We start from the raw sequence: 14,841 nt of genomic DNA on the forward strand, positions 1-14,841 counted from the left end.
CGGCCGGCGGGCCCGGCGAGGCGCGCTCGGGGCCCGGCGCACACTCGGTCTCTGGCCTGCGAGGCGGCCGCTTGGCCGTGGAGGCGGCGGCGGCGGCGTCGCGGCGCCGCTGCTCCTGCTCGGCGCTGAAGCGCTCCTGCGCGCTGGTCAGGTAGTAGCCTATCATCTCCTCGTGAAACTGATGCCGGTGGCTGGTGAGCAGCAGACCGGCGAAGATGAACTTGCGCTCGCCCTGCATGGCGGCGCGCAGGATGTTGAGACTCAGCTTCACGTCCGTGCTGTACTTCCAGGCGTCGCCCCGCGGCCCGCCGCCCTTTTCGGCCGGCGAAGCCCCGGCCGCCTTGTCCGTGGGCGACGGCGTGGTCTTCTCCGACGGCGACGTGCTCGCCGACGCGCCGGACTCCTCCTTGCTGCCCTTGCGCGACTTGGTCTTCTTATCCTTGCCGCGCTCGGGTGCGTCGCCGTTCTTGCCATTGGCGGAGTTAGCGCGGCCCATCTTGCCGTGCACCAGGCCGCCCAGGCCGCCCATGTTTTTCTTTAGCTTGATGCCCAGCGTCTTGCTGAAGCTGCCTAGCTTGTTGGCCACGGAGTCCGCGCGGGTCTTGTCCTTCTCCTTGCGCTGCTTCTCCTTCTCCTTGTCCTTGCCGTTCTTGCCATTATTGCTGTTGGAATTGCTGCACACGGAGTCCCGGTCCGAGTCCAGGGAGTCGGCCAGGGACTGCACGTCCTCCCCCACGGAGGCTGTTGGGGATTCCGGCTGTGCCAGAGGGGCCTGTAGGGGGAGAGGGGAGGTCAGGGAAGGAAGGAGGTTAGAGATGAGCCGTCCCCACGTGGGACCAATAAAGGCCGACCACCCCAGCTCCCAGGCTGCTACGTTGGGGCCCTGGACTTCACTGCCCCAATCCAGGATGCCTTTTTGGTGAGCTCAGGTTGCTGGTGGCCTGGAACCCCGAGGCGGGTAGTTTGGGCAAGATGCGGATACCCACCTGGCTCTGAGATTTTTAGAATTACAGAATTCTGAGAATTTTAGAATTACCATGCCCGGACTCTGCCTATAGCCCTGGCTAGGCTGTTCCATGACCAGACACAGGTCCAGGCCGGCCTCTGTAGAGCGAGAGGCCTTCTGGTAAGGATCGCACTTCATCTGCATCTGTAGGTGACTCTCCTACAAAGGTGTCTCACCTGTTCATTCCAGCAGGGGATAGACCTCTTGCCCTCACGTTGGAACAAATATGCCCTTAGTTCCAGGGATGACCATTTTACTCTAGGGGTTCCTTTCTCAGACTGGCAATGTGCGGTGTTAAACTGAGGATTCTGAAACAGGACCTGGGCTTAGCAGGAAAGATGTTACCATTCCCAGAAAAGGTCTCCTAGGTATGGGGAGGGAGCATCTCTGTCAACACCTTGGACAAGGCACACTGTCAGCCAGTAAGGAGGGCAAGGCCAGTGTGGACACCTGATCAGGACCATAGGGTAGGTGGAGAGCCTGAGAAAGGAGATGAGTGGAACCTACCGCTGCCTTGTGGAGGTTCCTTCTTGAGGGAGGAGAATTCCGACAGCATCACTGGGTGAATGCCAGGGACCTCATCCCAGAAGCAGAGTGGCGGGAACTGGTGCTCATCCCTAAATGGGCTTTTCCTGGCCTCTAGGGGAAGAGCCTGGGAGAAGGCCCCATTGTTCTGTCATTTTATTTTTGTCCCCTCCCTCCCCAAGCAGGTCCAGGAGAGGGGTCCAAGAGACCTCCTGCGGCCAAGTCCCCAGAAGCAAGCAGGAGCCAGCCCTCACCATCTCCCAGGCTGAAGTTCCTTCTTTCTTCTTCCCACCCTGTCCTGGGTCTGGAAGGAGGCAGGGGTCTCAAAATGGTTTGTCAGTGACACAGAAGGGCAGAAGCTCAGGGGTTTGGACTAGGAAAGGGGGTTGTGCTGGTGCTGGCAGTACCAACTGATGGGAGCCCGTGAGTAAGGAGCCCTGGCTCATATGTCCTTGGGCTGGAAGGCCCGTTGCCAGGCCCTTAATCTGACACCATGGCTTGGCGGGGGGCCCTGCTCGTTGCAGTAAAGAGCTGTGTCCCAGCCCAAGAGCCTCCTGATTCTAGATCTAGAGCCTCTGCCTTCACACCGTATGTGTGTGCCAGGAAAGAACACCCCCAGCAACACTGGCATCATCCAGGCAGTTGACAGGTCACTGTGGAGGTTAAGAGGCAGGATTCTGGAATCAGGCTGCCACCTTGTGTACTCAGTAAAATGGGATATCAGTACCTGCCTCCAGGAGCCCTATGAAAATTAAATACAGGTAAAGGCTGATGTATGAAAACAGTCAAACGTTGCCTGGCATAGTCGCTACTGACTCTGTGCCAGGCACCACCCTACTGCCTTCCTGGGGTTACTCCTTTAATACTGCTTATGAGCCCCAGGTCGTGGCCAAGTCTCCTGATTTCTGAGGTTTTTTTTTTTGTTTTTTTTTTTTAAACCCTTTCACTGAGGGTTCACTACTGAGATAACAAAAACATCAATCAGACACTTGAAGTAAATCCTTAGCATCCGGAAGCAGGGACAGAACAGACTCTCCCTGGAGGAGGGGCCATGTGGGGGCGGGCAGCTCCTCTCCCCACTGCCCTCCCAGAGGACCAAGAAGGAGGAGAGAAGGAGGGGGCGCTGAGGAATCGCGCTGCCGGTTCCCTGACTTTTCCAAGGACCCACATACAGTTTATAATTAATTCCGCTCCGCTGCAGCACATCGTGTTCCGATCTCGGCAGAGATAGTTTTGTGTTGTGACTTGCCTACGGTTTGTTTTCTGAGTGGGTGTGTTTATTCCTCTCCTTCTGGAGAAAATAAAGGTACCAAAAAAAAAAAAACAAAACAAAAAACCAAAACCCCCCAAAAAACTCCCTAACAACCGTCCCCTAGCCGGAGCACGCGCCTACATAACAGCACGCAAGCACGCGTGCACACACGCACCAGCTAAACCCGAGCCACTTCTCGCCCGAGCCAGGGTGGGCGGCCGGGCGAGCGCTGGGCAGCCCAGAATCCGGCCAGCGTTTGGAGGCTGCGCCTCCGCCCGCGCCGACGGCGAGTGAGCGGCCAGGACCCAACCAGCTGGTCGGGGCCGGGCGCACGCCAGGCTCACCCGGGTCTCGGAGGGGATCCGGATCCACGTCACATTCATGTAGCTGTGCAGAAGGTTCAGCTTGGCTTCTAGCGACAGGATCAGGCTGGTGGAAGAAAAACAACGGGTGAAACGCGCCCCAGCGGGCCGGCGCTCGCCCGCACGCACCCCGCCCGCAGGCACGCCAGCTGTCCCAGGAGGAGCAAGGGCGGCTCAGCCCACGCCGAGAAACCAGGCGACAGCCGCCCTTTAGGGCGTTGGGGGAGGGGCGCGGGGGAGGGGCTCACTGGGCCAGCCGGGCGTTATCGTTGTCGTCTTTCCCCCACTCCCAGTCCTTCCCGGGGTCCACTGCAAAGTGCAGAGGCAGCAGCTTGTGCTCCGAATCCGTCAGGGGGATCACGGCTGGAACAGAAGAGAGAGACGCGGTGCCAGGTGGCCCACGGGCGGGCGGAGAGGCTCTAGGCCCCAGCAACCCCCAGGGAGGCCAGGAAAGGGAGTTCCAAGACCAGGTGTCTCCTTAATTAAGGGAACCGAACGGAGACGAACACAGACCATCTGTGCCAGCAGGAGCGTTAAGACCACAGGCGTCAAAACCACTACCGATAGTTTAAAATACTTCATATTAATTGTGGACGTTGAAGAGCAGTTGGAGACATCACCTGGATTCTAAAGATCTGGGTCTGTCAGTAGGCAGGTACCGCGGTTGGGCCGCAGACAAAAAAAGCTATAGCTGTTTCCGTTATTTCTGAGGAAGGACCCAAGCCGCTTGGTCACCTCACAGTGTACAAATCAGGCAAGTAAGGCCGTCTGCCCATCTGCTCATTTGTGAACTCATTCAATCCTTCTGTATCAGTTCGGGGAGCGGGGTGCGTGGGAGCTCCCCCAGGGAGCTCACAGGTAACAACCCCTCATAATCTCAGGTGGTGATAAGTACCCTGAAAAGTGAGCAGCGGACTCGGGAGCTATGGCAAGCCTTTCTCCGGCGGGTCGGGGAGGCTTCTGAGGAAGTAACGTGTAGGCAGAAACTGCGGCGGAAGAGACTGGCCCTCACCCAGCCATCCATTCATCACAAACGCTCCTGAGGGGAGCGCCCACCTGGGGGAACTCTTGGCCCATCTCAGAAAGGCTGGGGCGGAGTGGGGCGTTCACAGGGTTGCCTGGATCTGCTAGGAGCTTCTGAGCCGCTGTGGGACCCAGCGCCCAGTGAGAACAAGAGAACAGCTTGAACAGCTTGCCGCTCCCCAGGGTTTACCCTACCTCCGCCTCCTCACTGCTCTGCCCCTCCCCTCCCCTCTTCCCCGCCTTGGTGGCCATGAGCCTGGTGTCCTTTCCCATGATTCATGGCAAGGGTGTCACAGCAAGAACAAAAAGGCAAATGAGTAAATAAAATATATGACTGAATACCAGTAATAGTTGACTTTCTAATAAAAAATTGCAAACACTGACTCACTGCTGCCCTCCAGTGTCGCTAAAGAGAAAATATGAGCACAAATAATCCTCCACTCCCACATAAAGGAAACACTGCTTTGCTGGGGGAGGGGGGTTCTGTTTAAAGTGGCTGGGGACTGGCAGTACTGTGATCTGGTTTGGTTGGTCAAGGGCGGCTTGGTCTGCCCCAGGCACAGGCCACTGGGTTCTGCCTTGACATGGCCATGACACACAGGCTGCCCCTCCCAGGGCTGAGCTACAGGGTAGTCACACTCAGGGAGGGCCCCATGGCTGGTTCAGGAAATGCCTCCCTTGGGCCATGCCCAGAAGCCCGTCCCACAGTTCCACGACTCAGCACAAAGGCAGAGAGAGAATTGGCCTGGCTTCCCATCCACTGGGAAGGGGCGGGGATGGCAGTGGACCCCTCTGTAGACCCTTGCTAGGGCAGCATATCTCCCTGGAGGACTTGATAAAGGCACTGATCAGGCCCCCATGCAGGTGGCCAAGCCAGAGTGTCCAGGAAAAGAAGCCAAGGACTATGTTTTAATTAAGCATCCTCTGTGGTATTTAAAATCATGCAAATTTGGAAAATATTGTCCTAGAGCAATAATCTGAAGTAGTTACTGCGGGTACAACTTGGGCAATTTGGGTCTGGCTGTCCACTCCCTTCCCAGGGGAGTGGTGCTGTTGGGAGGGGTCTGCCCAGCCAGGGCTACACTTCCCCGCCCCTGGCACTTAGGAGGGAACAGGCGCCTAGTTGCACCCATGGCATGAGAGCAGAAGCACTGTGGGAAGTGCTGGGCAGTGTGGTTAGGTGCGGGCGGCCTCCCCACACCCCTCCCCATCCTCCTGCCTGCTCAAAATGGTGGTGCTGTAAGACGGCAGGGGTGAGCTGCTGACTCCCCCACTTGGGGAAGATCTGCTTGCCATTCAGGAACACCTGTTTTAGACTTTATGTGCATGAGAACCAAACTTCCCTCACTATGATTTTGGTTTATTTGTTTCAGATAAACCAATTAAAGTAGTACAGATCCACATACCCCTCAGACTCAACTCCCTACCACAGGGTTCCTGGGAATTTTTATCCTCAATGGTTGGACAGGAACTGACTCCCTCGGCTGCCCCCTGCTGAGCAGAAGGTTGGACTCACCTGAAATTGCTAGAGCCTGACCACCTAGCAGGGTCTTCGCAGCCTCTAAGCATGAATGTTCGTGGGATGAGGGCCAGGTACTCAGGGAAGTTCTAGGGACATGCCTGCTTGCAACAAAAGGCATCTTCTCTGCAGAGGGTACAGCTGTGGCATGTGGGTGAGGGCAGGGCCAGAGGGACCAAGAGCCCAACCGGTAGCTGCACAGGCCAGGAAGGCCTTGAGAACAGGCCCTCCCTGCAAGCATTAGCTGCTTTGGATGCCTCTGCCTTCCGCTTTACACATTCACTTTTCCCAACTGGAAACCCGGCCTCATCCTGTGAGATAGGCAATGACGTGATGGCTTGCCCTCTGGTGGCAATGTCTGGAACAGCAAATGCTTTTCAAAACAAGCCAGCGAATTCTTTTTCCTTGAAAAAGATCGCCTATCTTTTCACCTGAAAACATACAGACACCATCTCAAATCAGCCTGGCCATATTTTCAGTACTTATTTTCCAAAAATGAATGGACACTTCTGGTTTCTGTTTCCAGGAGAGCATGGTGCTACTACCATTACAACAACAAGAAGCTAGACAAACTGCAAATGCACGATTTTCCTTTAACTCATTAGAGAGCAGGAGTCACAGGGCAACCAGCTAATTCCAAATCTAAGGACAAATGGCGGCATACAAGCAAAAATGGACATGACTTTCACAGCGGCAGATTCAGCTGGACTGCAGTAAAAAGAATTCAGCTGAAATTGTTAATAAATTGGTAAAGGAAGAATGTAGCCCAGTGAAAGAATATTTAGAACCCTGGGGGCTACAGATAAAAGGGAAATTCAAATGTACCTGTAGACCTCTTTCCATGGGACCCAACCTGGTGCTCACAAAAGAGTGGCAAGAATTCTGAGAAAGTGTCTTTCACAGATCTTTCTCCCCATCTATACTAAAGAACAAAAGCTTAAGTTACGAGGGCAGGGCAACAGACACTGTTGGCCTTAGGGTACTGGGGTCTTTCCTCAGTAAAGCTTGGGGTGGGAGGAGGAAATAAGGAAAAAAAAAACCCTCTCCTTCCCTGGGGGAGGGGCAGGAACATGTGCTGAGCCCAAAATACAGCTGGGGGAGGTCACTCCCTTTCCAAGATCCAGGGACACAATACCTGCTTAAGCCAGAAGCTTAGTTAGGCTAACAAAAGCATCACCCTCTGGCTCCCACTTCCACACCCAGGCTAACAAGCTGCAAGTAAAAGCAGTTTAGTGCTAGAAGAGGGACAAGAGTTTGAAGAAAGGGTGCAGCAGACAGTGAGAAAAACCTTCTGGCAAAACACAAGATACCACTAGTGAAATTTGAAAGCTGAGTGCATTGAGGATAACCAAAGCAGCAATGAAACCAAAACCTACCTCAAGTCCTGACTAGACTGATATAAACCCCATTCTGAAGACCTAGCAAAAGGTGAGGCACACTTAGTTCCAGGAATCAAAATGATGTACCTCAGTCTTTATTGTCCTACTCAAGATGTCTGGCTTTCAACAGAAAACTGCTAGCATAAGAAAAGACAAGAAACAAAACAAAGCAAAACAAAACCCAACATGTTGACAGGAGACAAAGCATTTGACAGAACAAAACTCAGATATGACACAGGTATTGAAACTCTCAGACATGGAATTTAGAATAATTTATTAATAAGTTGAATACTCTAATAGAAAAGGGGGATACCATGCAAGACTTGATGATTAATTTCTCTCTAGCAGAGAGAAGAAATTTGCAAGAAAGAATCAAATGGAAATGCTAGAAATGAAAAAAAAATCAGTAAGAGAGATGAATAATGACTTCAAGGCGGCTGATCAGTACACTTTACACAACTGAGAAAAGCATCTGTGAACATTAAGATGGGTCAACAGAAATTACCCAAGTTGAAACAGAAAAAACGAATTGGGTGGGGGGGGGGATGCACAACAGAACACCCAAGAGCTGTGGGGCAATACCAGAAAGCCTAAGATCTGTGTAACTATAATACCAGAAGGAAGAGAGAGCACAAGACAAGGGATATTTAAAGAAATAATGGCTGACAAACATTTCCACTGTGAATGACAAATACCACCACAGATCCAAAAAGCTAAGAAAAAACCAAGCAGGAAAACAATACCAACACCACCACCAAAAATATCCCCATACTTAGCATATTTAAACTGCTGAAAACCAAAGACAAAATCATAAAGGCAGCAAGAGGAAAAAGACATGTTACATACAGAGAAACAAAGATAAGAAACAGAGCAGACTTTTCATGATAAATCAAGTAAGCGAGAAGACAATAGAGTGACATCTTTAAAGTGCTGAAACAAAAAACTGCTAATCCATAATTCTATACCCAGAAAAATATCTCTGAAACATGGAGACATACTTTCTCAAACAAAAATGAAAAAAAATTAATTGCCTACAGAACTGCACTAGAAAAAAATGTATACATATTGCAGCAGGAAATATTAAAGGAAATTGGAAATTGTTTAAGGGGAAGGAATATGCTACCAGTAGAAACTTGGATTTTACATAACAAAATGAAACGTAGTAGAAATGGAATAAATGAATTTGAAAATAAAATTAATTTTTCTTCCTTTTAGTTGTTCTAAGAGACTAAGGTAAAGAAAGCAACAGTGTATTATTAAAAGTAAAAGACTTCAGGGGCGCCTGGGTGGCTCAGTGGTTAAGCATCTGCCTTTGGCTCAGGTCATGATCTCGGGGTCCTGAGATCGAGCCCTGCATCAGGCTCCCTGCTCAGTAGGAGGCCTGCTTCTCCCTCTCCCACTCCCCCTGCTTGTGTTCCCTCTCTTGTTATATCTCTCTCTGTCGAATAAATAAAATCTTAAAAAAAAAAAGTAAAATACTTCACTGACAGTAATGGCACAAAGGATGGGAGGGAGGGATTGGGAATAAACTGTCATAGGATCCTTACACAACCCATGAAGTAGAATACTACCTGAAAATAGAATCCAATTAATTAAAGATGTTTATTGCAAACTCTAGGGAAATCACTAATAATGTAAAATAGAGGCATAGTAAGTCAATAGTGGAGATAAAATGGAGCCACGAAGAAACTCATTTAACCCAAAACTCACTTATCCAACCATATGATTAATACCATTAAATGTAAATGGTCAAAAAATACCAATTAAAAAGCAAAATTGTCAGAATGGATAGAAAAAGCAATGCTCAATTCTACTACTACAAGAAATTCATTTTAAATATAAAGACACAAAAACTAATGATGTACTATATGTTGGCTAATTGAATTTAAATAAAAAACAAAAAAAACCCCACAAAAAACAAAAAAAAGAAAAAAGAAAACATAAAGACACAGATAGGTTAAAAGATATTCACTAAGTATAAAAACGCTAGAGTGACTAACTTAATGTCAGACAAAGTAGACTCCAGAACCAGGACTGTTACCAAAGATACAGAAAAACATTATGTAATGATATAGGCTCAGTTGTCCAAGAAAACATCACAGTCCTACATGTGTGCATGCTCTTAATGACAGAGTGTTACAGTACTAAAAGCAAATACTAACGAAAATGAAAGGAGAAACAGACAAAATCCATTATGGTTGGAGACCTCATCATGTTTCTCTTAGTAATTGACAGAATAAGTAGATAGAATATCAGCAAGGTTGCAGAAGACCTGAACATCATCAGAGAACTTGAATGAATTGACATTTATAGAATGCAACAGGAGCAGAACACATTATTTTCAAGGATATGTGAAATATTCACCAAGGTATAACATATTCTTAGCCTACCTTAGCAAATTTAAAAGAATGGAAATAATAGAAAGTTTGTTCTCAGACCATTATTAAGTAAAACTATAAACATATAACAGAAGCTATTTGGAGACTCTACAACTATTTGGAATTTAAACGACATGCTTCTAAACAATCCATAGGTCAAAGAGGAAGTCTCAAGAGAAATTAAAAAAATAGTTTGAGCACAATGAAATGGAAATACAATATATCAAAATTTGTCTGATGTAACTAATCAGTGCTTAGGGGAAAATTTATGGCCCTTAAAATGCTTATATTAGATAAGAAGAAAAGCTCCAAGTTTGTAATCCAAATTTCTGCTTTAAGAAGGTAAAAAAAAAAAAAAGCAAATTAAATTCAAAGGTGGGGAGGAGGGAAATAAGAAAGATTAGAGCAGAAATCAATGAAACTAAAAAGAGAAATAGACAAATCAGTGAAATCAAAAGCAGTTTCTTGGAAAAGATACATAAAAAAACAACAGATTATCCAAATTCATATTTTAAGAAGTTAGGATAAATGGTGAACTAGGCTTTTAAATGATCTTAAGCTGCTAATACTTCTGCTAGTCAATACATTTTTATCATATCTTAAGAGCACATTTTGGAATATTGAACTTTTCATTGTTAGATGATTGTAGATTTAAATGCAGTTGTAAGAAATAATGCAGAGATCCTGTCTACCCATCCTGCAGGTGCTCCCAATGCTAACATCTTGTGTAACTGGACTACAGTACCACAGCCAGGGTATAGACCTTGGTACACTCTATTGAGTGTATTCAGATTGTATAAATTTTCCATGCATTCATCTGTGTGCGTGTGTGTGTATTTGGTTCTACTCAATTTTATCACACGTGTAGATTTGTGTAATCCCTTCAGTCAAGTTACAGAATGGCTGCATCACTGCAAGGGTTCCTTTTCTACCCTTTTATGAATACACCCACTTCCTTTCAGCACTTCATTCCTGTCCCTAATCCCTGTCCACCACTGTAATGGATTATTTTATATGTCAACTTGACTGGGCTAATGGACGCCCAGAAAGCTAGTAAAACATATTTAGGGTATTTCTAGAGGGGATTAGCATTTGAAATGGTAGGCTGAGAAAAGAAGATCACCCTCCCCAGTGTGAACAGGCATCGTCCAATCCATTCAGGACTCGGATAGAACAAAAAGTAGAGGAAGGAGGAATTTGGTGTCTTTTCTTGAGCTGGGAGATCCAGCTTCTCCTGCCCTTAGACATTGGTGTTACTGGTTCTTGGGCCTTCGCACTCAAATGGGAAATTATACCACTGGCCCCCACTTCTTGAGCCTTTGGACTCAGAGCTGAATTATACCACTGGCTTTCCTGGGTCTCCAGCTTGCAGATGGCAGGCAGATGGTGAGACTTCTTGGCCTCCAGAATTGTGTGAGCCAATTCCTAAAATAAATCTCCTCTTATATATATCTGTATATATCCTACTGGTTCTGTTTCTCTGGAGATCCATGACTAACAGAACCACTCATCTGTTCTCCATCTTTATAGTTTGGCCATTTCAAGGACTCTACATAACTGGAATCGTACAGTATGTAATCTTTTGGGATTGACTCTTTTTATTCACCATAATTCCTTTGAGATCTACCCACATCACTGCATATATCATACTCATTTCTCTGTACTGCTGAGCAGGATTCCATGGTATGGATGTACCATAATTTCTTTAACCATTCACCCAGGAAAGACATTTGGGTTGTTTCCAGTTTGGGGCTATTACAAATAAAGCTACTACAAACATCTGTATATACACTTTTGTGTGAACATAAATTTTCATTTCTTTGGGATACAATTTTTTTTCTTCTATGTCTGGGGTCATATGGTAAGTGATGTGTAGTCTCATAGGAAAGAGCCAAACTGTTTTCTAGAGTTTTACATCCCTACAGTAATGTATAAGAGATCTGGTTGCTCACATCCTCTCCAGCGTTTGATATTATCACTTTTTAAAATTTTAGCCATTCTGATAGATGTGTAGTGACAGCTTACTGTGGTTCTAATGTTGAACATCTTTCAATGTGCTTATTTGCCATCTGTACCTCCTTTTTGGTGATATGTCTGTTCGTGGCTTTTTCCCATTTTTAAATTTGGATTGTTTTTTTTTTTTACTGTTTAATTTTGATAGTTCATTGTATACTTTAGATACAAATCCTTTGTTGATATGTGGTTTTAAATATTTTCTCGACTCTATAGCTTGTCTTTTCATTTTCTTAATAGTTTTTGTTTTGTTCATTTGTATTTGTTTTTGTTTTTTGCAGAACAGAGGTCCAATTCATCAATTTTTCCTCTCTTTGGATCATGCTTTTGTGTCATGGCTACAAGCTCTTTGCCTAGCCCTAGGCCCCCATATTTTCTTTGAAGTTTTATAGTTGTACATTTTACATTTATTTTGTGATTCATTTTGAGTTAATTTTTGTATTATTAAGACTTAGGCTCAGGTTCATATTTTTGCCTATGGATGTCCAATTGCTTTATCACCATTTGTTGAAAAGACTCTCCATCTTCCATTGAATTAATTCTGTTCCTTTGTCAAATATCAACTGAGCATATTTGTATGGGACTATTTCTGGGTTTTACGTTCTATGCCATTGATCTCTGTGTCTAACCCTCAACCAAACCAGGCACTACATTAAGAGCTCTATACTCATTACTTACAATTCTTGCACCAGTTAAAGGATTCTTGTTCCAATTTTCCAGAAGAGGAAATGAAGGCTCTGGTACATAAATAATTTGCCCAAGCCAAAGTTGAAGTTGTGATTTAAATGTAGGTCTGCCTTACTCCAAAATAAAGTTTTTTTTCCCTATTATGTCACACTGCCTTTCTTTGAATTATCTCAAGTTAGTATATTGGGAACATATAATTTTATTCATTCTTTATTCATTCAACATTTATTAAATGCCTCTCAGGCGTCTCAATGACAGAGACACAAAGATGAATAAGAAATCATGTATGACTTCAAGATGTTCAGGATCTGGCTGATGAAGAGCAGGGAACCTTCAAAAAGCAATGATCTCCCTCTCCCATCTCCCACCACAGCTGCAGCTCTGTTCTCTGTCTGAGAACAGTCTCTGGTTAGCCTGATGTAAAGTCCCTGGGTGGGCAAGGACTTTGCATTCTTGTATCTCTGGGAAAAACCAGACCCACTTTATGAGGACTTGCTTCATGAAACCTTGATGTGCAAAGCAATGGCAGTCCTCTACCTCTGACTGCTACAAGGAAAGGGACTAGTTCCTGGTGGATGAGCCACCCACAGCCTCACACTCCAAACTGCCCACGGTGTCTGATGGGGCAAAGGTTTCTTTCCTACAGAACTTTTCCTCAGAAAAATGTCCCTGAAGAAACTCTTAGAGCGGACCTCAGGTTACCAGGAAGCTGTCCATTTCCTCTGGTCATATGTGGTACCACCAAGGACTCTCTAATCCTGGGGAGCAGGCTGCCCCTAGTATTACCTGTTCAGGCCCATGATGGATGGTGCTGGGTCACTGTGAACACACCATGCTGTGCCCGTCCCTTCTAGTCTAACATGGTGCTGCTATCAGTGCTGCTATCATTATACGGTTCAGGTACCTGGCACATTAAGTACCCGTGAAGGCAAGTTGTGCTTTCTATGAAAATCAAATGGATTCTTGGAAGGCAAGTTGAACAAGGTGTAGGTATGAGGCACTGGCAGACCACGGGTGGGGCAGTGGGAACAGCCTGTCCCAGTGGGGAGGGTTTCTATCACCAATATTGTTCAGAATCGTAGAATATGGTGATGATACAAAGCGGACTGACTTTGCGTTGATTTTATCATGGTTTTAAAATTCTCTCTAGACAATGCCCCTCCTTACTGTATATCCTGGGACTGGGTGCTCCCAACGACCCACCCCAGTACACCACTGCATGAAAGAGACAGCCAACGAAGACTGGAGATAATCACCGTAAAAGCCCAGGAGAGTTTATACTTTGCATGGGCTTCACTCCATTTGAAAGAAGTTAAAGGGGAACTGGTAGTAGGCACATTAGATGTGTGACACCTGCAAAAACAAACAACACTAGGAAGACAGTAACAACAAAAAGGTGTCTAGTGCTTACTGTGCACATTCTACATGGAGTTGACTCATGTAATCCCAATGATCTGTGGAGCCACCTTGCAGAAGAGGAAATGGAAGCCCAGAGGCTAAGTGTCCTATCCCGTCATTCAGGTAGTTAGTTACCAAGCCAGGATTTTAATTCAGGCCACTGGATTTCAGAGTTCCCGTCCTTCACCCCTGAGTGTGCAACTGAGGATAAAGGTACATTTGTGCCTTCAGTTAAAATGGTTCAGGTATGTATGCAACATTTATAAATACACACACACACACACACACAAACTTACATATATATAAATATATAAATTTATATCTATATATTACATATATAATATGTAATAAATATATAAATTGAATTTTCTACTTACTGAATGCTTCTATCTAATATGCATGTTCACAATTTTGTGAATAGCTTCAGCTGGGTCAGTGTATCTCTGAAGCCCATCTACCAAACCCAGTGTAAAAACCTGTGACCTGTAGCAGAAAGGAGCCCAGGACTTCAGTTCACCCCTATTGAGTGGGTCAAGAGGGGGAGCAGGACTGGAGATGACCTTTGTCCCACGTTCACTAAACTTCAGGGTTTTGTGAAAGTCAAAGGAGATAGTGTATGGCAGGCGGTGTTTGGGAAAAGGCAAAATGAAAAGCAAAGTGTGATAAGTCCCCCATCTAAGAGGTGTCTCGCTATGGTGGAGGGCTCTTGAAAATGTCTTGGGAGAGGCAGAGATTTTTGAGGGCCATGGGGGAGTGCAGCAGTCATTACTGGTTGCCCATCCTTTGTCTTCACTAGCAGACCCCACCTCCTGGGACTGTCAGGATGGGTCAGAATGGCTCTAAGGCATTCACTGTTGACTCATTTTCCTCTTGTCTGTGACTTCTGAGACAAAGCCTGGAAAAAAAATCTGCTCAATGAGATGTAAGAGGAAGTCAGCTAGAAGAGTTCTGGTTAAAAGCAACACAAAGGAAGGGCAGGGTCTTTTCTGACCTCTCCATGTTTTATGTGAGGATATAATGCTTGGAGCTACAACAGTCATATGACCAATGAGGAACAATTATGGGACAAAAGGCAACAAGCCAAGGAGAGTGGACAGACAAGGGCCCAGGTCTTTGATGAGTGTCAGGTACCAAATAAACCAAGTGCTGGTCATCACATTTCTCATTTAATGAGACTCTAAGCCTCCTTATTCTTTGCGTCATTGTGAGTGTTTTCTCTTACTTGCAGCCCAAACCCTCCTGAGATGGAATCTGGTTCCTGTGATATGGCAGACTGTGAAGGGAGGGGGGACATGGGGA

The 14,841-nt window shown here is 46.3% G+C and overlaps 1 protein-coding gene across 1 annotated transcript in view; it reads right to left on the reverse strand.

The window, feature by feature from the left end:
• OTUD7A (OTU deubiquitinase 7A) overlaps positions 1-14,841 on the reverse strand; it is a 334,454-nt gene that overhangs the window by 8,347 nt on the left and 311,266 nt on the right. The window contains 3 exon segments of the mRNA XM_034668904.1: positions 5-772; positions 3,128-3,212; positions 3,394-3,508. Of these exon segments, the coding sequence (XP_034524795.1) occupies positions 5-772; positions 3,128-3,212; positions 3,394-3,508 (968 nt within the window).

This window comes from Ailuropoda melanoleuca, chromosome 9 (assembly GCF_002007445.2).
Source record: "Ailuropoda melanoleuca isolate Jingjing chromosome 9, ASM200744v2, whole genome shotgun sequence".
NCBI lineage: Eukaryota > Metazoa > Chordata > Mammalia > Carnivora > Ursidae > Ailuropoda > Ailuropoda melanoleuca.